Source organism: Rattus rattus, chromosome 8, assembly GCF_011064425.1.
Source record: "Rattus rattus isolate New Zealand chromosome 8, Rrattus_CSIRO_v1, whole genome shotgun sequence".
Classification (NCBI taxonomy): Eukaryota; Metazoa; Chordata; class Mammalia; order Rodentia; family Muridae; genus Rattus; species Rattus rattus.
In genome coordinates, this window is record NC_046161.1 from 45,230,509 (window position 1) to 45,253,163 (window position 22,655).

The 22,655-nt window shown below is 44.6% G+C and overlaps 3 protein-coding genes across 5 annotated transcripts in view; 2 read left to right on the forward strand and 1 right to left on the reverse strand.

Annotated features, from left to right (window-relative positions):
- C8H11orf1 (chromosome 8 C11orf1 homolog) lies at positions 1-4,811 on the reverse strand. 3 transcript variants are annotated; one of them, XM_032910713.1, is made up of 4 exons: positions 4,548-4,811; positions 1,533-1,763; positions 491-557; positions 1-289 (listed from the first exon to the last, which is right to left on the reverse strand). In XM_032910713.1, exons 1-4 carry the CDS (start codon positions 4,587-4,589, stop codon positions 141-143), a joined length of 489 nt encoding a protein of 162 aa, XP_032766604.1. In that variant the 5' UTR covers positions 4,590-4,811; the 3' UTR covers positions 1-140. The 3 variants fall into 3 exon arrangements, with proteins under 3 accessions (XP_032766604.1, XP_032766603.1, XP_032766605.1); XM_032910712.1 differs by lacking the exon at positions 4,548-4,811 and adding an exon at positions 2,523-2,615; XM_032910714.1 differs by lacking the exon at positions 1,533-1,763.
- A 77-nt stretch (positions 4,812-4,888) lies between these two features.
- Fdxacb1 (ferredoxin-fold anticodon binding domain containing 1) lies at positions 4,889-9,678 on the forward strand. Its single transcript, XM_032910763.1, has 5 exons — positions 4,889-5,151; positions 5,365-5,521; positions 6,665-6,868; positions 7,216-7,374; positions 8,034-9,678. Exons 1-5 carry the CDS (start codon positions 4,938-4,940, stop codon positions 9,208-9,210), a joined length of 1,911 nt encoding a protein of 636 aa, XP_032766654.1. The 5' UTR covers positions 4,889-4,937; the 3' UTR covers positions 9,211-9,678.
- Positions 9,679-10,772: 1,094 nt separating this feature from the next.
- The window catches only part of Alg9 (ALG9 alpha-1,2-mannosyltransferase), a 60,544-nt gene continuing 48,661 nt past the window's right edge, over positions 10,773-22,655 (forward strand). The window contains exons 1-5 of the mRNA XM_032909677.1: positions 10,773-11,058; positions 11,782-11,917; positions 14,229-14,363; positions 17,766-17,836; positions 21,415-21,503. Coding sequence (XP_032765568.1) covers positions 10,895-11,058; positions 11,782-11,917; positions 14,229-14,363; positions 17,766-17,836; positions 21,415-21,503 — 595 coding nt within the window. The 5' untranslated portion in view covers positions 10,773-10,894. The remainder of the gene's footprint in view (positions 11,059-11,781; positions 11,918-14,228; positions 14,364-17,765; positions 17,837-21,414; positions 21,504-22,655) is intronic.

Below are 22,655 nucleotides of genomic sequence, written 5' to 3' on the forward strand. Positions count from 1 at the left end.
GTGCGTTGTGCTTTTATTTAGTCAGAAAGCATATTAAGAATGATGTTTGAGACCGCTCAGAATGTGCTCCTTTCTACAGTCTACTCCAGAAAAAAATGAAGCTACATCTTCTTTCTTAGATTCCTGGTCCTAAGATTGGTTCATTTCGGGTCATATACACACCAAGAGTAATGAGTGGGTTGAGGCTTTGAGTAGCTATTCATAGAAGTTGACTTTTCTGTGCATTTGTAATGAGGAGGATCCAGCTCAGGTTGATGTCCAGGGAACCAATGAGGCTCTCGTTTAAATCCTATGGGAAGGAAAGACAACGGGAAAACAATCAACAAAGAGTTTAGTGACAGCTCATACCTTTTCTTAGGCCTGTCAAAACTGAGACGAAAGAGAAATTGTTCACGTCATCACAAGTTCATCTTGGGCTTGAGTTCCTTCTATATGCCCGGAGCTGCGATGAGTGCTTAGAGTTAAGGAATAATGACAGGAGTCCACCTACTATGTGCTGATTGTGGCTTTTTGCTGTTGTAGCTTGCATCGTATGTTGTTTCGAAGCCGTGTCCAAACTAGAAAGAAAAAGTAATAGATTGAGAATCTATCTCTGTAGATAGTAGTTGGGACCGGAGAGATGACTAAGCAGTTTGGAGTACTGACAATTCTTCCAGAGGATCTGGGTTCAGGTCTCAGCATCCACATACCAGCTCACAACTGTAACTCCAGTTCCAGGGATCTGACTCCTTGCACAGATCCACATGCAAACAAACACACACACACACACACAGACACACACACACACACACGCACACACACACACACACACACACACACACACGCAGACACACACACACAGACACACACACACAAATGCACACACACACACACACACACGGAGTTTTTGTTTTGTTTGTGGTATGCTCGCCTCTGCCTCCTTTGTGCTAGGATTAAAGGCACGTGCTACCATTGCCCAGCATAAACCTTTAAAACAACAACAACAACAACAACAACAACAACTAGATTCAAAAGAAATCTAGTAGCCTATAGCTAACACCAAGAAGTAAGGGACAGGGGTTGGGATTTAGCTCAGTGGTAGAGCGCTTGCCTAGCAAGCGCAAGGCCCTGGGTTCGGTCCCCAGCTCCGACAAAAAGAAAAAAAAAAAAAAGAAAAAAGAAAAGAAGTAAGGGACAGTGTAACATGAATTCAGTTGCTCTGTCATATGAAGTAGATTAGAGGTTAACCATTGGATGTTTGTTTAGGAGACTGAAGGGCAAGGTTCAGGTAAACAAATCCAGAGGAGAAGCTAGCCTGAGTCAGAAGACAATCTGTCTTTCTGTAGATTAACAGGCAAGATCCAAACAAAGCAAGAGAAAATGAGATCCACTTATCATCTGATAAGTGACTGGGAATATTCAACTTGATGCTAAAGTGGGCTAGGTGGTCCTGCTGAGGGATGGTCTCTCATCATTCTATACAGAAAATCTCCCGTGGCCATTGGCATTCGTTTTCTAAGAGAAAGAAACAGAAGAAGAAAAAGCTATATTACCTGGGAAGGCAAGGGTTTGGGCTGTACAACATTCTTTATGTCATATCTTTCCTGGTTCCAGTTGCCTATCAGGGTACGGTTTGAATACGAGTTTTCATTAGTGGTGCATCTCCATCCGTACTGAGAAAACTTGGACATGTTATTCCAGTCTGTCCACACCTCACCGTGACCATCAGCATAAATAAGGCTGCCATAGTGTGGGTTTCTGAGGTAACAGACAAGGTTTTGTCTCTGGAAAAACAGAAAACATAAAAGCTTACCAGAGAGCTGGAAAGTTGTCCCTTTCTCCTCTGCTTTAAAGGTCAATGTGCTAATATGGGCACACCTTATTAACATGCTACGCTTTTGTTCAAGCATAATTTATATGTGTCTGATTCTTCCTCTTCGAGAATCTGTACCCACTGGTCTGTCCTGTCAATCAGCAGCACTGGATGACTGACTATATAAATGCCACTGTCCCACATTCCTTGATCCACATATCAGCATCCCCAACATTGTATGAACAATTAGCTGAATGTTTTAGTGAGATCGAGATGTAAGAGCTGAGGTACGAGTCTATTGCCTCTGAGAGAATGAAAGGTAAAAAACTGAGTAATCAGATAACACGATAAACAATTAACGATAACTTTTTTAGGTCAGCCTGAATAAATTAGCTCTCTTTTTGCCTCACAAAGGTGTTCTGTTCACATTCTTCACTTTCTGTGAACATTTATGTATCTTTCCGTCTTAAATATATAGCTTATTTCTGTGAAAATTTATATCTTTCTGTCATAGGTACAAGAACAAGCAATATGTTATCTACTGAACACCATATGTATAAAGGACAGATGCTGTGTTTTGTTCATTGTTTTTACATATCCTCCCAAACAATAGTTCTTTGCGCACAGCAGACAGTAAGTATCTGTATTTTAGATTGTTGGCAAGCAACCAGAAGCCCAACCTTTTGTTATTAAGTAAGTCTGGTCCTTGGACTTAGGAGCAAGATGGTACCTGTATTATTGATGTGTAACTTGATGGTGAATACAGTGATTTGCTGGAAATTTTCAGAAAGCGGGGATTTTTATATGGCAGTTCCATGTTCATTAATGTCTCCAAACCTGATCTTTCCAGTTCTGCTAACAAAGGTGTGCAGATCACCACAGACAGATGGTCATGGTTTGAGAGACACAACCCGACTGCCTTTCACAGGCAGGCAAACCCAATACCATAGCAGTGAAGGATGGGACTGTAGGTGACTGTCCTCACATCATCTACCTTTGTGAAGGTATGAGCCTGATGTCACCACCAGCAGGATGACTGGGTATGTGGACCCAGAAAGCCCAGCAGGCCTAGTGTTTAGAGGTGAGGCTGACCCACAGTCTGAGAGGACAGCCATCCAGTCAGTTGTCAAGGACATTTGATCAGTCAGTCACTAAGTCCTGCTGACTTCTGAATCAGTCTGCTACTTTTCATCTTTATGGCCAATTTGCAGTTCAGATCACTGTCTCCTTTTGTCCCTTGTACTGCAAACAGCCTTTTATTGGGTTTCTTTGTCATTAACCTTGTTCGTGACTAATCCTTTTATCCATAGGAAAAGTGGGTTTTTGAAAATAAATTATATTGGCTTCCAAGTTTAAATATCTTAGTGGTTGCTGTTGTTAGAACACCTGGATTTTAAAAAATGATTTATTATATATATGACTACGGTGTAGTTATCTTCAGACATATCAGAAGAGGGCATTGGATCCCATCACGGAAGGTTGTGAGCCACCAACTGATTGCTGGGAATTGAACTCAGGACCTCTGGAAGAACAGGTTAGTGCTCTTAACCACTGAGCCTTCTCTCCGGCCCATAACACCTAGACTTTTAAATTTTACTTTATAGGCTACCTAGACCACTTTTGACTAAGAAAACGACAAAGTTAGCAACTGCCACAAACAATAGGTAGGGAAGTCAGCTTCCTGGAGAGTTCTCCTTTTTGAGTATGTGAATTACTGATTGAGGTCTGTGCTCAAACTTGGTGGGACCACTCATGGGAGAGTTTAGTCTACAGGTCACTTTCCCCCATATTTCTTTGCATATCCTTGAGCATTCTGACATATTTTTTATGGTCTTTAGAGACCAGGGTGGGTGCTTGGGCTGGGAATCATTGCCCAGCGTTGTGAGGAAGTGGAATACCTTGTCATTCTTGGTGGCTGGGAATCAATGCCCGGCATTGTGAGGAAGTGGAATACCTTGTCATTCTTGGTGGCTGGGAATCATTCAGTTTTCAGCTAACTACTGCCAGACAGACACGCCCCATCTCCTCAATGTTAGGGTGCTAGATCTTCTTTTCAAATGTGATCTTGGGCAGAAAGTTGGTTTTTCTGAAGGCCACCTGATCAGGATTGTCAAGAACAAAAAGCCCTTACCAAATCAATAAGGTAGCTTCAGTGTTTTTTTTTTTTTTTAAATGAGTTCAAAGTTTTTCACTTTACATTTTGAGAGCTCTTATAAAATTCCTGCATCAGCCTCCTACTGGCTGCCATACTGGACTTTTAGTGGCTTTCTATATTCTCAGAATAAGGGTTAGGTTATTAAATGGTTACAACACTATTTGGCCCGGCCCCTTTTTAACGCTACAATGTCACCTGCTATTCACTCTCCAGCCAACTGTGTTCAGCCAGTCAAACTTTTTTTCACTTTTATGAACATTGTTCCTTCTGTCTTTTTAATTCTTTTTATCTGGATAAAATGAGCTCCCCTCCCCCAATCAACTTTTAGTTCAGGCTGACTTCAGGGAATCTATACCTCCCTTCCCCAACTTGGTAGGGCTTCCCCTTGTGTACGCTTCATTTATAGCGTCCCGAATTCCTGCATTCACGGTAGGTACACACCCCATTCTATTTGAGTTGCCTCTTTTGCTGTGTTCATTTGTCATCTTGACAGTAGGTAGGTCAATTGTAGTCCATCCATATACCTCCTAACTGCTCTCACAGTGCCATGGAACAAAACAGGCGTTCAAGTTACTTCTTGAAAATAGGATATACAAACACCTGGAAATATGATGAGTAGCTGAGAGAACAGGAGGCAGCCATTTCAGGAGATAATACAGTTCCAGAGCCCTGTGCCTCTGGAATACGCAGGACTCGCCTCACCCCTCAGTTAGTGACTGTTAATGTGACCTCAAGCAAGGGTGGCGAAAACACTCAGGGCTGTCCGTGTACGACCGTCCGTGCACTGAAAGGAAAACGAGCCTTTGGAGGCGCACGAAGGTGAAGGGGCAAGGCCAAGAGCTCAATTTCACTTTTACGCTTCAAGCTCCCCTAGCAGGGACTCTATAAATGTTTATTCAGGTAACTACAAGCTGTTGGTGCGTCATCAATTAGTGCCGGGTGGAGTAGGGAGGGGGAAGGTGAGGTCTATGCGAAGGAAGTGACGTAAGAATGTGCGCCCTAGAGATCGCCGTAAGGGAGCCGGAGGAGGCCATGGTTCCTAGGCGCCTCCTGTTGGTTGGGGAGGGGAATTTCTCCTTCGCCGCTTCTCTGATCGACGGCCTGGATCCTGACGTCAGTGTTACCGCTACCGGCTTCCAGCACCGGGCGGATCTGGAGGGAGATCCCGTGGCTCTAGAGAACCTACAGCGCCTGCGCGAACGAGGTAGCGGGTCCCCGCCCTCAGCGAGGCCCCGCCCAGAGCGTGGGGGTGTGGCTCGCTTGAGGAATGCGAGTGCACCTCCTGGGAGCGCTCACGTGGATGCATTTGTGTGCTCAGGCATGGGCTGATCTGCGTGGTTTGCGGGGTGGTGGTGTTTGTCCAGATTACAGATTTTAAGACTTTTGGTCTACATTTCACGCCTTTAAACTTTGTCAGGTGTTGAAGTGCGTTTTGGTGTGGATTGCACCCAGCTGGCACACGCCTTGCTAGCAGACGAGAGGGAGTTTGATCGAATTTATTTCAATTTCCCGCACTGTGGACGAAAAGCTGGAGTAGCTAAGAACAGGGAACTGCTTGCCAAGTTTTTCCAGAGGTGAGGAAAGACGAGTCCTCGCATGGAAAATGTTTCCAGGTGTCCATAACCAAGTTATCGTACACAGACTTTGTGGTTGGGGAAATAAGTTGCTGGGATACATGAGGAAAGAAGATAAAACCCAGAGAAACCCATAATCGTGTCTTAAAGAGATACATATAACCCTAGTTCTAAGAGTTGACCCTCCTTCCATCCTGGCTTGGTGGCAAGCACTATTACCCATTGGTCACCTAGATAGCCTCAAATTGTTCGTTTAAAAAAATTATGGATATGGATGTTTCGTTGGGACGCATGTCTGTGCAACATTTGTGTGCCTCCTGCCCAGGGAGGTCCCATGTAGAGGGCATTGGATCCCCTGGGACTAGATGTACTACTGATGGGTGTCGCCCTCATGGGTGCTGGGAATTGAACTTCTGAACAGCTAGTGCTCTTAACTGCCGAATCCTCACTCCAGCCCACCTCAAAAATGTCTTTAAAATGCAAAATAGTAAGAGTCATTATAGCTTGACTACAAGCATGAATTTAAGAGCCACAGGGCCTGGGTTCAAATCCCAGCTCACCATTTACTAGTTAAAACTGTCGGCAAGTTTAGCCCTTAACTGCCCCCCCCCATCTATAAACTGGGGCTGCTAATAGCTGCTTCTTAAAATGATTTTGAATTTAAAATAGTGCTTTACATCAGTATACCAAACTGATAGTGGTGGAAGGCCTCACTGGGCTTAGGTGTTGAGAAACCTTTAGCAAAGGCAGTATTTTAAGTTAGGGAGTTGGAATATAGACGAGTCGTGTGGATGGTGATTATTAAAGCCAGAGCCTCATGCACGATGACATAGTGCTCAGCCCAGCCCTGACCTGTAGAATAGGCAGAGAGCATAGTGGGGAGAAGCAATGCAAATGGTGAATTCTATACAAGAGCTTTACGGACTCCGGGCCTTTCTGTGGCACACAGGAAAACAAAGCACAAGCAAAGCTGGTGACCAGTGTTGTTGTGGGGGCACTGGTAGACTTGTTATATGCTTAGGTTTACTAGAGCACGGCAAATAAGATTAACTTTAGTTATGTCAGAGTTAGACCATGTGTGTATTGTTCATTCCTTTGGTAATTTCTGTTTCTGATAACTTCCTGGTGTTTGTCCCTTTTAAGCTGTGCTGATGTCCTTGCAAAGGAAGGAGAAGTCCATGTGGCACTGTGTAGAGGACAAGGTGGAACTCCTGCTGACAAGCCCCAGAGGGAGTGGCATAACAGTTGGCAAGTAGTTGCCATGGCAGCCCTGGGAGGGCTCATTTTAAGTGATGTGTGTCCCTTTAGCTGTGAGGCTGTGCCAGGATACAAGTGTACTGGGTATAGGTAAGTAATGCCATGGGCCTAAACCGTCTCCCCTTTCAGCTTTTGCATGAAGCATTAAAAAAAAAAAAATTAAAAGCAGACCTTTTCATTTCCAATTTCCTGATGTAATGGAAGCCTTTATATATATATATATATATATATATATATATATATATACACACATACACATATATACACACATATATGTGTGTGTATGTATACATATATATTAAATTATATCTATAATCTATATATATGTTTGTATGTATAAACATGAATATATTATATATGTGTATATATAGTTAATTTAACCTAAATTAAATATAAATATATAAGGCTTAAAGTTATTTGTTCATTTATTCTGGCAGGAGTCAGGATAGGCCTTTTCATATAGAAGGTGCTTTGACCTATATCTTCACCCAGAGCCTACCCTTTGAAAGCTCTCGGCCCAGAACATTCAGAGTCAGACTGGAGGACCGATGGTTTTACTTTACAGAACCAGAAGCCCTTCCAGGAAAGCTGAACAGGTAATCTTGCGTGTGTTGACATTTTGCCTGCATGTCTGTGTGAGGGTGCCAGGTCCACTGGAACTGGAGTTATAGACAGGTCCGAGCTGCCCTGTGGGAATTGAACTCAGGTCCTCTGGAGAAGCAGCCAGTGTTCTTGACCTCTGAGCTGTCTCTCCAGCCCTGCAGTTAATCTTTCATTTAGCAGGGAATCTCTTCTGTCCCTAGTTGTACCATGATTGTCTAATGGTTACTGCATTTTGAATGTATGGTAGATGATGTTGGTTCTGTGGGCACTTGCCAGGCTGTTACAAAATAGGGGTGGTAGCAGATTATATGTTAATTCTCTGGCCTGGAAGTATAGTTCAGTGGTAGAGTAACTTGCCTAGCATGCCCAAGACCAGAATTTGCTCCTGTAATTGAAAAAAAAAAAAACCAAAAAAACAAAAAACAAAAACAAAAACAAAGCCAAACAAACAAAAAAACCCCAAATATTAAAAAAACCCAAACCAAAAACAATCACCCCAAACCAAACCAACATGCTATTTCTCCATATGACAAATGATTCATTTTCAGGATCAGTTTAAGGATACTTGTTTTCTATATAAGAACAGATGACTTTAATTCTAGCACTTATAATTATTATTGTCAGTGAGAAGTTATTTTATGTGTTTAAACAGGCGGTTCCTTGAAGCACCTTCCTGTCATCCTATCAGAACCATCAATGAGAAGCTCATTGCTGAATTGGGCAAAACTTTTCCCTTAAAAAGGCTGAGGTGTCCCCTCCCTTTGTTGTCACAGGGAGGCCCCAGTGTCCTCCCTCCAGTAGCCTGTGACCTTCTGCCTACCTTTTGGATTTGTCTACATGAAGATAGCTCATGTTCTGAGCTCCTGAATGGTGAAATAACAGAAGACATTGAAGAAATTCCTGACTCAGGTTCAGGGTGTACCCTTCCCAAGAGTCCTGCGAGAGATGGCTGCAAAGCCGCTCAGGAAGGAGTCTGTGAACAGGTCAAGCTCCACCTCAGGCCTTCTCTTCTTGTCCACGCTGAACCTGTCATCCATTCTCCAGAATTCCTCCCAGGCTCTCTGTACGTCCTCAGTGGACCTGTCTTTCGGAAGTGCCATATTTTACCCTTTACTATGCCAGCATTCCACGAGACTTTATTCATCCTTGGGTTTAATAGGAATACGAAGGAGAGCTGCCTTCCGCCACTGCTGGATCACCTGAAGGATACTCTAGGTAACTTTCTGGCCCAGACGTTGCAGGAGGACTCCAGTTTGAGCATGTCAGTGGATTTTGTCCTTCAACCAAATGGAAAGGATTATGTAATTCATGTGAAGTCTCTTGATTTTGGCCCAGATTGTACTGAGAATCTTATTATTGGGTCTATTGTCACATCCACGATTGTTAAACACAAACACCAGTGTTTTGTGTTTGTTTCTATAAATTTGGACTTATTGGTTATGCTTGCCTATGATATTTCTGATTGGAGAATATTGTGGACTTTTGATAACCGTTTCCTGAAAAGATTTGCCCCTGGGAAAATAGAACACTTTAAAAGCTATTCTCTTTATCCTCCATGCTATGTGCATGATGTTAGTTTCTGGTTAGATGAAAAGAACACATTTGATGAACTGGAGTTTCACACTGTAGCCCGAGCAGTGTCCCAGGACACTATCGTTTCCATACAGTTCCTCGATCGTTTCCAGCATCCAGAGACTCAACAGGTCAGTCTCTGCTACAGATTGACCTATCAGACTTGTGATAAGGCCCTCACCCCACAGCTGGCAGCAGCAATGCAGTCCCAGTTCAGGAAAGAGATTCAAAGAGAGCTCCACGTTTCACCTCGATAGGCTACAGTGTATGTTGTATGTGGGTGAAAAAGAGCAATTTGAAGCTTGCTCCTTTCCAGACTCTGGTGGGTTGTTTTGTTTGTTTTGTCTGTTTGTTTTGTGTCTGTTTTTTTGTGGTGACCCAAGTATTGTTGATGGACCCTAAAGATTTTATACCATTTAAATGTATAGATGGGCCGATGTATAGGTGATGGTGTGCTTTGATTCTGGTACTCAGGGACCTGTCAAGGCTATATAGTGAAGCCTTGTCTAAAAAAAAAAAAAAAAAAAAACCAACCGGAACAAAAACACCCCCTACCTACAACCCAATTGCTGGTGACTTTATTGTGCTTCAGTTTTTTGATCTCGAGTAATGACTGAAACAACAAACAATATAAGAATTTTGTACTTTAGCTGCTCTCTTGCTGAAGAGGCTATGGAACCTGTACATCTTGTCACGTGTATTTAAATATATATACCATATATATACCACATTTCCAGTTCCTCTTTCTGGCATGTGTTACACATTTGAGATTATCACTGTGAGACCGCTATTCTTCATCCTTGGCTGTTGAAGTCATAGAACCCAAAGTGTCAGAACCAGGGCTGGCATTTGCAGACGGTCTGACCAAGGCTCTGCTCTGTTCACATCCTTGCTGCTCTCTCCTCAGTCTTCATCAAAGGAAATACGGATACATGCGTGTCCTACTGATTGGATGTGGGCTGGTAATTAATGACTGTATGGGAACTGACATAAATGATCTATCTCCATTTTTAAGACGCAGGAAGTGGCATTGTAACCCTTGGGGACTCTGTCAAGCTCAGTGTTTCCTCTAGAATCCTCTATGCATGTATCTCTACGGTCGGCAGCACTGCTGTTAGGATTGGGTGAGCAATCACCTAGAGTTGTCTTTGTAACGTAGCTTTGGGAAAGACCCCTGAGACCAAGTCCAGACCCCTTCCCCTTAAAAAACAAAACAAAACAAACAAACAAACAAACAAAAAACCACTCCCAACAAGAGCTTTTGTTCTTTTTTCTTTCTTTCTTTTTTTTTGTTTGTTTTGTTAATGTAGTGAGAATAGTATGTGTTTGTACTCAGTTCCCATAATGGAATACAGCTCCATTTATTATCCAAGCACTTTGGGCCTTGGCTTCCTTAACAGTGAAAGCAAGGAGGGTGAGAGAATTAAAAAGCACGTATGTAAAAGCTACCTCCAGCCCCGTTATAGCAGTGTCAGTGACATCTGCCTGCTTTTATTGTCTGCATAGCATTTCTTCAGGTTTTCACTTCTCAGTCTGAATTCTGTCCTCACTGGTTTGTCTCTCAGGAACTATTGGCTGCCTCCATCACTCTCAACTAGGCACGGCATTACATGTTGAAGTAACCTTTTAGAGACCTCTCCTTGGGTAGGCAGCTGTGCTATACCTCCTCACACTACATTGTAGCTTTGGCAAGGTGGAGTGCTGAGAAGTGGAGGATGCAAATTAAAGGAAGGAAGAATATCCAGCATCAGAAGTGGGAGGGCTAGCGAGTGCTGCTGCTCTGGCCTTCGTCCCAATTGGTCCACTGACACAATATTTCAGTTTTTATTGCGCATGTCAAGGATTTTTGTCCCTCGGCGGACACCGTTTCCCAGCCAAGCAATGTCTGCGCCTTCACTGATTTCGTAGCGTGCAGAGTTCTATCCTTTCCTGGTACTAGGCATGGCGAGCCGAAGGGCCCGGCAGCGCCTCAAGGGCGGCGGTGGCGGTGGCGGCGGCGGCGGCAGTGGCGGCGGTAGCGGCAGCGGCGGGGACGCGGGCCCAGCCGCGGAGAAGCTACGGGAGTTACTGGGCAGCCGAGAGGCAGGCGTGGAGCCGCGGCCGGAGTGCGTGTGTGGCTGGAGGGCGTGGCCGGCGGGAGGGTCGGGCGGCTCCAGGGGTCTCGGCCGCGAGCCGGGGTCTGCACTCCTCTGCTCTTTGCTGCGGGCCGTGGCTCTGCTCTCCACCGGGGTCGGCGGTCTGCTTACGCAGTCCGGCTCTCTTACTCCTGCCTCTTGTGAGAGCGTCCGAGTTCGCGTCGCTCTTCTCCCCTCTGCAGGTCCCTGCATCTTTGCAGCGAGGGTCTGCCATGCTTCAGGTTCAACCTACATGAGGAGGCTTCGCGTTGGTAGAGTTAGCCGAGCCTTTGTGGGAGCCTTTGGCAGGAGAGTATGCCTCTTATACCCGAGTCTCACTGCAGTTTACTGGTTTCTTCCTCCCTCTGCGCCTCCAGCTCTTGAACCCCCCAGCCTCCTTTCTGGTAACTTGTAGGTTGTTAGCATATGGGAACAGGAGCTCTGCACCTGCACCTTTTATTAGGCCTCATTCATTTGAAGGAGGAGGAAATAAAGTCGTCATAAGGAATGACTTTAAGGAAGAAATGGAGAGTGAGAGCATTGTGGTCTTCATGTGAGTGATTAGCTGGCTTGAGGCGAAACAAGCCAAGGTGTATGATGAATGGCTTTATTGTGTTGCTGTCTCTTGCCATTACTGTCCTTTCTGTCCTGTTTAGTGTTCCCTAGCAGGACCTTCCGAATAACACTAATGATTTGCTTTTTCCTTCTGGGCAGGTCTGGAAATAAAGCAGGGCAAGTCTGGGCCCCGGAAGGATCCACTGCTTTCAAGTGTCTGCTCTCTGCAAGGTTGTGCGCTGCCCTTCTGAGCAACATCTCAGACTGTGATGAAACATTCAACTACTGGGAACCAGTAGGTGATCTCCTTAGCGGGCTTTTAGTTTTTGCAATCCGAGGGATCTAACCCACGGTTTTGGGCATTCGAAGCAAATCCTTTACCACTGGGCTACATCCCTAGCCCCTAGTTCTGGGATTTGGCCTTTGATCTTGATTTGGTACTTCGGACTAATTAAACGTGGAGAATGTTAAGTGTGGAAAACACTAAAGTCAATTGTTTTCACTTTTATATTCTGAAAAAATGTTGATTTGTGTTTGTGATGAGGATTATAGTTCACGGTCCAGCAGCTCAAATGTAGGCGACTCCAGCGCCAAAGCAAACTATGACACCCGTCATGGTGGCACAGGCCTTTAATCAGCCGTCTAGAGGCAGAGGCAGGCAGCTCTTATGTTCTAGGCCAGCCTGGGTTACATAGAGAGACCCCGTCTCAAAATAAAAATAATCTGATGCCCTCGTCTGGTCTCCACGGGCACAGATGCCTTCACTCATGCAGATATGCACACATTAATAACATAGGTCTAAAAAGAAAGCCAAATTGTTGATTTGATTATTATTGAAGTCTATGACTGTTAGCTGACACTCAAAGGTCAATGATCTTCTAAATGGTTTTATAAGTCTTAAGTAATGCTTGTGGATGTAGGTTTTAAAGCTAACAATCACTCCAAAAGTTGAGGGAAATAAAACTTGAGGCATTTTCCTCGTGCCTAGATCCCATTTCCTAGACAGAAGCTACATTCTTCCAGCTTTGAAAGTTTATTTCTTCTTATGTTTGCCAAAATAGTTGTGCTGGCTAGTTTTATGTCAGCTTGACACAGCCAGAATCATTAGAAAAGGAGCCTCAATTGAGAAAAGGCCTCCATAAGACGAACTGTAGGGCGAGCCTATAGGGCATTTTCTTAATTAGTGATTTGATGGAGAGGGTCCAGCCTACTGTGGGTGGCACCATCCCTGGGCTGGTAGTTCTGGGTTCTATAAGAAACAAGCCGAGCAAGCCATGGGGAGCCAGGCAGTGAGCAGCACCCCTCCCTGGCCTCGGCCTCAGCTCCTGCCTCTAGGTTCCTGCCCTGAGTGAGTTCCTGTCTTCACTGCTTTCCATGATTAACTGTCACATGGAACTGAATTTCCTTCTATTGGTCTTGTCCAACTTCAATGTGGTAGTTTTTGTTTTATTTTATTATATTTTATCTCGATGGTTTTTTTTTAAGTGAATGAATGAAAACCTAGCAACTAGGGTAAAGGTTAACAACTGAACTGTCATTTTTCCCTACCCAGAGAGGGAAAATCGGTTTTGCCCGATAAAGTGGCACTGGGTATATCAATGTCTCCAGGACAGGCCTCATGGTCAGGAGTAGTGACCAACCTATAACGGACCCACGGTTTTGTTGTGTGTGCTTTGATTTGGTTACCGTTTGGTGTTTGTTTGTTTTTCCTTTCTGGGTGGGATTTTATCTTGTTTTCTTGTTGTATTGAGTCTTTGTTTCTTTTTTGAGAAAGAATTTAAAAATAGGGTGAATAGGGATGGGGAGAGGATCTAGAGGCACAGGGGAGAGGAAGGATATGATTAAAATGTATTCAAATTGGAAAGTTGTTTTAAATAATAAAAAATATAATAATAATAATAATAATAATAATAACAACAACAACACAGAAGAAGGAATGAGCCCTTTCTTCAAGTTGCTCTAGGTCGCAGTGTGTCGTCACAGCAAGCGTGGCCTTCACGAGGACAGCAGTGTTACTCATACTCCACTTGCAGTGCTGTTTCTTGAGGTTTTTGTTTGTTTATGGTTTTTCTTTTTTTTTTTTTTTTTTTTTACTGACTTCCTATTACAGAAAGTTTGGAAGTTACCAGATCACAGTTCGTATCAAAAAACAGAAGATGCTTCCTGCGTATAACTTAAGGAAAATAAAAGTTACAGTTTCTCTGTTTTGGTTAAACATTATTTTAAGAGAATAAATCCAGTAAAATTTTAGCTTCTTGATTTAAAAATATGAGGTCATGTGTTTCTTTTCAGATTTTTATTTATTTTATGTTTATGAGTACTCTATCTGTATGTACACTTGCGTGTCAGAAGAGGGCATCAGACCCCACTACAGGTGGTTGTCAGCCTCCGTGTGGTTGCTGGGAATTGAACTCAGGACCTTTGGAAGAGCAGTCAGTGCTCTTAACCTCTGAGCCATCTCTCCAGCCTCAGTGCTTCTTTTCTTATTCATTAGTTACAGATGTTAATGCTCGTCATTTTGTGTTTAACAATTTCAACACAGGCTCTTCACCTGCAAGCCCTCTGAAGGGGCTTTGCTAGCATAACACATGTGTTTCTGTTTTCAGACACACTACCTCATCTACGGGAAGGGGTTTCAGACGTGGGAATATTCCCCCGTGTATGCCATCCGCTCCTACGCTTACCTGTTGCTGCATGCCTGGCCAGCTGCATTTCATGCACGGATTCTGCAAACTAACAAGGTAAGGGCTGGCTGACCTGGTGGTGCACTCACACCCACCTTGAGGTAAGTCTTGGGGCAGTTTGAAAAGGGAACAAAATCTGTTGATGGCCAAGAGGCTGAGTTCATTCTTTCCTCTTTTCATTTTCTTCTTTGAGATGGAGTCTTGCCATGTTCTGCAGACTCAAGTGCTCCCTTCCTCCCCCATTTCCCAGGTTACTGTGTCTGTGGGTGGTTGGACCCAACTGGTTTCTTTTTTCCTCTTCTAAATTGTGTATGTATGATCATGTGTGGATGTGGGTCTGTGAGCCATGCGGAGGTCAGAGGACAGCCTCTTAGATTCCATTCTCTTCTATTCTTCTGATCTAGTGTCTTGGACCAAGCTGAGTTTGTCAGGCTTGTGCAGAAAGCACTCTTTAACCTGCTGAGCACCTCACTGACGTGCCTCTTCTCCGGAAGCATTGTTTGTGCTGTCGTCATTCACCTACACCAGTAGAACAGCTTTTATTTAGTGTACATTGTGTTATGTGATGAGACAGTGGCCAAGCCTGGTCTGCCTTCATGCCTTACAGTTCTTTGAGGGAAAAGTAGGAGAAGTCTTTGGAAGGAAGGTGTGGTTACAGTTGCACTTTTTCACAATGGTCAGAGGGAAACACACAGAAAGTGGCAGGTCACTGTTTTTCCCTCTCTACCAGGTATCATGTTTCTGGCCTTGAGAGTTTTGCTTTTGCTTATGAACTTGCTAAAGGAAAAATAAGATGGAGGGAGGACTCAATGGAGAACCAGCAGCTTGAAGCACGTACAGTTTCTGTTTCTAGTTGAATGGCCACTTCACATTGAACTTGCTGTTCCCAGCTCTTCTGTCACTGTCACCTGAGTATGTGACATGAACAGCACATACTCCAGTTTCATCCTGTGGCTGTGTATATATTCTGAATAAAAGCCACTTGGAGGGAAAAGGGGATATTTGGCTTATACTTCCAGGTCACAATCCGTCATTAAGGAAGTTAGCTCAGGAACCCACTCCGAGTAAAACAGAAACCATGGAGAAATGCTGCTTACAGGGGTGCTCCCTGGCTCCTAATCATCTGGCTTTCTTGTTTTTGTAGACAAGGCTTGTCCCAAAGTCACAAAGATCTCTCTGTTTCGGCCTCCCTAGTGTTGGCATTAAAGTGTGTGCCACCATACCTTTCTAGCTAGCTTTCTGTACAGTCCAGGTCTATTTGCTAAGGGATAGTGCTGCCCGTAGTGGGCTGGGCTCTCCTACATCAGTCACTAGTTGAAACAGTCTTTCATAGGTCTGGCCTCAAACTAGTTTGAGTAAGGCAGTTCTTCAAGGGAGGTTTTCTTCCCAGGCCATGCTAGGCTATGTCAAGTTGGTAATAAAAACAACTGGGATACATGTAAAGAATCCCTATGTAAAGAATACATAGGGAGGGGTTGGGGATTTAGCTCAGTGGTAGAGCACTTGCCTAGCAAGCGCAAGGCCCTGAGTTCGGTCCCCAGCTCCGAAAAAAAAGAAAAAAGAAAAAAAAAAAGAATACATAGGGAGGATTTCTGTTTTTATTCCTACTTCAGTCGTCTCCCTGTTAGCTCTGCCAGCCTGAGTTGATAGGGACCCACTTGTAGCTTGTAGAGCAGTGGCTCTCAGCCTGTGTGTCTCAACACCTTTGGGGCTGCATATCAGATATCCCATATTAGACATTTACATTAGGATTCATAACAGTAGCAAAATTATAGTTATGAAGTAGCAATGAAAACAATTTTATGGTTCAGGGTCACTACAACATAAGGAACCATATAAAAAGGTCGCAGCACTGGGAAGGTTGAGAATCACTGCTGTAGTCGGAACCCTACTTCCTAATGCTGGAGATAGGGTGGGGTATGGGTGAAGGGCAGGGTATAATGCTTGGCACTCTACTCTGGGCTGCCTTTCCCCCTTGCTACTCCCTTGGAGTATTCTCTGCTCTGGATCTGTGTGAATTCCTCTGTCCTATGCACGAGTGGGACCCCACACCCAGGCCCTGGCTCTGGTCTGTGAAGCCTTGAAGCCTAGCCTTCCTGTTTGTCACCTCTGACTTTCCCATGTATCTGAGCTGCTTCCCACTGTGGATGTACCCCCTGGATTAGCAGGTGGAATATTCCTCATGTTTTTGTCACTCAGATGTCCCTTTCTGTAAATTACCCTTCCACATCCTTTGCTTCCTTTTACTATTTTTAGTGGAGTATACTTTTATCTTTATTTTATTTCGACAGATTCTTACAAGAAGGCAAAGGCACAGAGCTTCCAGTTTGCTTCTCTGACCTTCTCTTGTTTTTAAATCAGGTTTCTCATTTGCTCTTAAGATGGGCTCTCACTTCGTAGCGGTGTCGGCTACTTACCTTTATCCTGTTGTGTATGGAAGGGGAGTTATGCTGGAAGGATTCAGTGTGCCTAACATACCGTGCTCTGTAGCATAACAACTGATCAAGGGACTGGAGGGGTGGCTCAGGAGCACTAGCTGCTCTTCCAGAGGATGTGGGTTCACTTCTCAGCACCCACACAGTGCTTCACAACCATCTAACTGCAGTTTCAGCGGTCTGATGCCCTCTTCTGGCCTTCTTGGGCACAGCATGAAAGTGGCGCACAGGTATGAACTCTGGCAAAACACTCATAAAGTAAAAATAAGTAAACCTTAAAAGCCAGTCAATTCAACCCTTATTGTTATTCTTATTAATCTTTTGCCATTAATGATAGAACTGGTTAACCAGTATTACAGACACGTAGGAGACAGGAGTTAAGCACCTCAGTCCCCACCTTTCCACATGCACGCAGTTTCCAGAGCTGTAATGCTGATGCATTTTGTAAATACTCAGTGTTAAAATTTTATGGCTTTTTGCCTTGTGCTGTTGTAGCCAGATGAGGTAGCTCACGTGTACAGTCCTAGCACTTGCAAGGCCGAGGCAAGGGGATTACTATAGGTTTGAGGTCATCCTGTGATCCACAGTGAGTTTCAGACTAGCCTGCACTGCAGCATGAGACCCTGTCTTAGAAGGGGAGAGGGAGGAGAGGGAGACCAACAAACGAGAGCACTGATCAGCCTCTTCATCGTGTAGCCAGAGTGTTCACGCTTGGTTAGCGCTCTCTAAATTAGAGGTAGCAGGACTTATAATTGGACATTTTGTTCCTTTTACTAAATTAATAGTTGCTGCAGTCGGTGTGCTTATGAATGGAGGCTCCCAGCCCTCTTCTAGTAGAAGAAGTGAGTACACTGAGTCTGGGGATTGGAAACTCCGTGTGGTTCTCAATAAACTCAGCTCTCGAAGAGGCTTGTACCAGTTCATAGCACAGTTCACTGACAGCAGCTGAGTAGACCTTTTCATCTGCACAAGCTTGCCGGCTCCTGTTGCTGACCTCGGTTTCTTAACTCTGGGTTTCTTTCAGATTCTTGTATTCTACTTTTTGAGATGTCTCCTGGCTTTTGTGAGCTGTGTTTGTGAACTTTACTTTTATAAGTAAGTATCAAAACTCTACATCCAAAAGTGCCAGGGGCCCCTAGCAGCACGGATGCTGTGCCAGTTCAGGCAGTGCTCCTCCTTCTCCCGGTTCTGGCTGAAGGGCTCCTCCTTCTCCCGGTTCTGGCTGAAGGGCTCCTTCTCATCTGAAACATAATCGAGGAGGAGAACCAGCCTCTGCTCCCCTTGGCATGCGCTGATTGAACTTTGCGGTACATGCCGTACTGGTCCTCGTAGCGTTTAGTAGCGCCTTATTTTTGACTCTCCGTGTAGGGATGGCTCCTCCTCCCCTGGAGTTGAGCTCACAGAGACTGTCATCAGGAGGATTCTGCTCCTGTTTGCCCTGGGCACATTGCCTCAGATCAAGTAGCCCTCGGTTATTGAATATTATCGAACCCAATGCATTTAAGTAGTCCAGAATAAAGTAGCTGCCTTTTAAAACATGTAACACCTAAAAACCGTTTACATTTAATAGTGCCGTAACATATTAAAAGATCCTCAGATGTGGGGCTGGAGAGATGGCTCTCCAGTAAAGCGCACCAGCCGCTCTTTGAGAGGACCAGGGTTCAGTTCCCTGCACCCACATGGCAGCTCACAACAGTCTGTAATTCCAGTTCTAGGGGATCTGACACCCTCACACAGACATACGTGCAATATACAGGAAATTAAAAAAAATTAAAAAACCAAAACCAATAACATTTTAAAAATCAGAAATTAAAAAAAAAAACAAAAAGATACCCAGACTTAAGGATCATTATAAAAACTCTTTATATAGCTAGATGTGTCAGATTAAAATTAATTTTTGGCTTTGACTCTGGCTAAAACAAAAGTAAAAAGAAAACCAGTGTTTCTGCTGGAGATTTACCCATAAATTGGTTTTCGTGTGGATTTGGGCCTTAACTCAAATTACTCTTGGCATCTCCTAAGTCCCGTGGTGAGGATTCATGGTAAGTTGTCCTGGGTTAGGGAGGCCCCATATGTCATGTAAAAATTTCTCTAGAGAATTGGACTCTTAATCCAAATGACAAAAAAATCGTCAGGGATGAAGTTGTAACGCACAAGAAAGTTTGGGAAAGTAAGTCTGGAAGAGTGGCTGTGCGGAGAGCACTGTCTGCATGTGTGTGGCGCTCTGGGCTCAGGCTCCAGGGTGGCGTGAGAGACAGAACGAAGAAGCCAGGATGGGCGCTCCCCACACACAGATCAGAGGAACTGTAGAAGGAGACAGGGCGCTGAGGAGCCAGCAGAAACAGCAGTCAGTCTGAAGGTCGGCCTGGGAGCCTGCTTTACTAGCAGTTAACCAAGTGAAGACCGTGTTTACTGCGTGTAGACATGTGGAAGAGGGAACTGAAACCACAGCGAACAGCAAGAGCCTCCAGAAATGACCAGGCCAGTGGGACAAATGGAGAGAGACCCTAGGGAGGGGGTGCGTGCATGTGTGTATGCAGCCGCAGCAAAATTCATGTAATACCGATATTTAAAACTCAGTAGATAGCCTAAACAGATTAAAACTGCGAGTAAATAGAGTAATAAAGTGAAAGATTAATTTGAAGAAGTTTGCTAGCAATAAAGAAGAGATGAGGAAATACAGAGGAAGTAAGATGGAGAGGGTATTTACACCTGATCCGATACAGAGAATGAGAAAGGCAGCTTTCCAGAGGCGGTGAAAATTGAATCCATAGACTGAGTAAACCTTGCTTTTTAACCTGTAAATAAGGAAAGTGTATAAAACACCAGAGATAGAGAAACCATCTTAAAACCGACCAGGAGCTAATGGAGTAGTACCCCTAGGGACCGTGAGACTAATCCTAGGGACCGTGAGACTAGTAGGACTTCCCAAGAGCTGGCAGACTCGGGGTCAAAGGCCATCCACAGCATCAGAAACAGAAGTGCTTCATAGTGCTGAGTGGGGGCTGGAGGGTGGCCTCGTGGCTTTATGCCGTGGTGTTTAAAAATTAATGTGCATAGAAATTTTAATTTCATGTATGTCTGTGTACTTTGCATGTGCCTAGTGCCCCGAGAGGCCAAAAGAGTGCCAGGTTTCCCAGGAACTGGAGTTACGGATGGTTGTGGCTCTTGGTAATTGAAATCTGGTCTTCTGGAACAGCAGCTTGTGCTTTTAACCATTGGATCGTCTCTCCAGCCCCAGAAGGCACTTGACATGTCTATTTAGCAAAGCCAGACTCCTCACTAAAGCCCATGATCTTCCCAGCAGTGGACTTTTGGCTGGGTTTACAGTATCAGGCATGGATTCCTCCTGTGAAGAAGGACTCAGATTCAGTCAGAAAGTGCTTGGTTCACTCCTAACAGTTATGCCCCTCTGGCCGCTGTGGACCCATCTTGCCTGGCAGGTTTGTACCATAGTATATAGGGTCCACTGCTGGAGAAGACCATCGATGACTTTCTCCTTCAGCTGTCTCTAGAGCGCCTTCCAGCACTAGGGATGCCAGCCGGCAGGGAGGCAGTTTCCGGGTTAGTGCTAGCTTGATTTCAGTCCTGCAAAGTACATGGTGCCTTCAGCAATAGGGTGTTATCGAGTCGTGATGGGAATATGATCACTGGAAATAGCATGGGTTGTTTTGGGGACCTGTGACCTCCCTGACTGGTGACTCATAGGGAAGTGTGCCATGTCTGATGTTGATATTTTCATGTAATAATCCATGTTTCTGGGAACAACATTGTCTATTTATGCAAGATGCCTCTGTTGAAACCTTATTTATTTATTTTTTTTTGACGAATAGGACATATTTTGATTACCTTGCACAGCAGTAGGTTTCCACAAGTTATCACACATTTCTAGTTTTGCTTATTCTGCCCCTCCTCTTCTTCATCCCCGCCATCTTCTTCCCCCATCACTGCTTAAACCTTTAACTCCTCATACTATTCCTCTCTGCTTTTGATTTGTTTTGTTTTTGTTTTTCCAGACAAGATTTCTCTGTGTAGCTCTGGCTGTCCTGGAATTCTCCCTGTAGACCAGGCTGGGCGCAGACTCGGAGATCTGCCTGCCTCTGCCTCCCCAGTGCTGGGTTAAAGGTGAGCTCCACCGCCAACCTGGCTTCCCTCTCTGCCTTTTTACCACCCGTGCTGAGAACGTCCTCTTACCGAACAAGTGCTAGGCGCTTTACTAAGGATGTTCTGGTATTAAATCTCACAGAAACTTCATGTAGGTGTGGCCACTACCCTCCTCTTACAGAGGGCAGATTATATATCTAGCCACCGCTGGTAACTGCCTGAAACCAGTATCATGCCATTTCCCTATTGGTAGTAGACATAATTTTAAATATGGAGCTTGTCTTGAAGGAGGAGCTTTTTTTCTGTGCCAGGAGTAAGAAGCTGTTTCTTATACACGTGAAATTCCTAATGAGTTTTAAGCCCATTTCCTCTTAAGTAAGGAGCTCTTTTCGGTGTTAGCGTAAGAGACTCAGGTGTCTTGTACACATAAAATTTTTAAGGAGTCTAGACAGTTCTATACTTTACATTAGGTCCTTAGTGTTATTTCACATATCAGCCTCCATTTCTTCTTCTTTGCAATGTCTGTCTCTTAATGTCCACACTATTACCGGTCTTTATCTTTCTTCAAGGGCCGTGTGCAAGAAGTTTGGGCTGCACGTGAGCCGGATGATGCTGGCTTTCCTGGTGCTCAGCACAGGCATGTTCTGCTCATCGTCTGGTAAGCACCGACAGCCGAGGGGTAGTGGGTTTACCAACCTTCTGTACAGGCGCACTGATGAAAGGAAGCACCGGCTCTTACAGCATGAATGCTGGGTGCTCACTGTCCGCTTCATCACGGTCAGGAGACCTCAGATATTTCTGTTCTTCTGTGCTCCGCATTGGCAGCTAGCATGACATCATCGTTTATCATCTCCCCATGAAAGTTGCATCTCACTTGTAAATGCTTGTTTGTTTACTTTTCTAATCCAGAGTTGTATGTGCGGGAACTTCCTGCGAGCATCTTCAGTCTTGCAGTGCAGTTGAGGCACTCGTGAGTGCGGAGGCTTTGCTATAGAGCCTTTGGAGTGGACCCTTGCTGAGTGTCTTAAGCCTCACTGCCTATCCACTGGGGTTCCTGTTAGGATCGGCTGCCTTTTCTGCCTAAGGATGGTCCTTTTGAAGTGTGATAGCCACATTTTTGTCTAGAGTTGTTAGGAAGAGTTAGGTTACTGTTGTTGCAGAGGCCTTGCGTGTGTTCAGACTGTGGCATAACGTGACAAGATCATGGTGAATAGGATAATCAAGGGGCTGTGCTAAGGTCAGAACCTGACTGAGCCTTGAGGAGACTTCCTGGAACCCCTGAGGAGTGCAGGGGTGAACCAGGGCATCATATCACATGACATCAGCAAAGGCGCTGAGTCTTTTGATCACGTTCACTGCATGGAAATGAATCTGAGGTTTCTGGGAAAACTGGATTTTTGTAAGCATTACATTTAGGTGTAGGCCAGAAGAGGAATGGCATGGGTAGTGTTGTGGAAGTTACAGCCTTGTGCACTCGAAAAACAGGTGCGAAAAAATAAAAATGAGTGCGTTTTGTCTTTTGAAAAGCACTGTCTCCTGACTGCCCATTCTTTCCTTTCCTCTCCATATTTCTTTCTGCACAGGGTCTCGTGTAGCCTCAGACTTGTACAGCCAAGGCTGCCCTTGTACTTCTCATCTTCTTGCTTCTACCTTCTGAGGGCTGGAGTTCGAGGTGCGTGTCACCATGGCCAGTTCTTTTGTGGTCCTTGGACTTGAACCCAGGGTTTTGTGCACCTTAAGCAAGCACTCCAGCAACTGAGCTGCGTCTCCAGCCGTCCTGCTTGTTTCTGATAGAGTGTTTTCCAAAACA

Coding starts and splice junctions, on each gene's coding strand:
- C8H11orf1 (XM_032910712.1), bottom strand. CDS start 2,615: ATGAACATGGAACTGCCATATAAAAATCCCCGCTTTCTGAAAATTTCC. Junction 1,764..2,522: donor GTTACACATCAATAATACAG/GTACCATCTTGC, acceptor CTGTTTTTCCAG/AGACAAAACCTTGTCTGTTA. Junction 290..490: donor AAAGCCACAATCAGCACATA/GTAGGTGGACTC, acceptor TCCTTCCCATAG/GATTTAAACGAGAGCCTCAT.
- Fdxacb1 (XM_032910763.1), top strand. CDS start 4,938: ATGTGCGCCCTAGAGATCGCCGTAAGGGAGCCGGAGGAGGCCATGGTT. Junction 5,152..5,364: donor ACAGCGCCTGCGCGAACGAG/GTAGCGGGTCCC, acceptor AAACTTTGTCAG/GTGTTGAAGTGCGTTTTGGT. Junction 5,522..6,664: donor CTTGCCAAGTTTTTCCAGAG/GTGAGGAAAGAC, acceptor GTCCCTTTTAAG/CTGTGCTGATGTCCTTGCAA.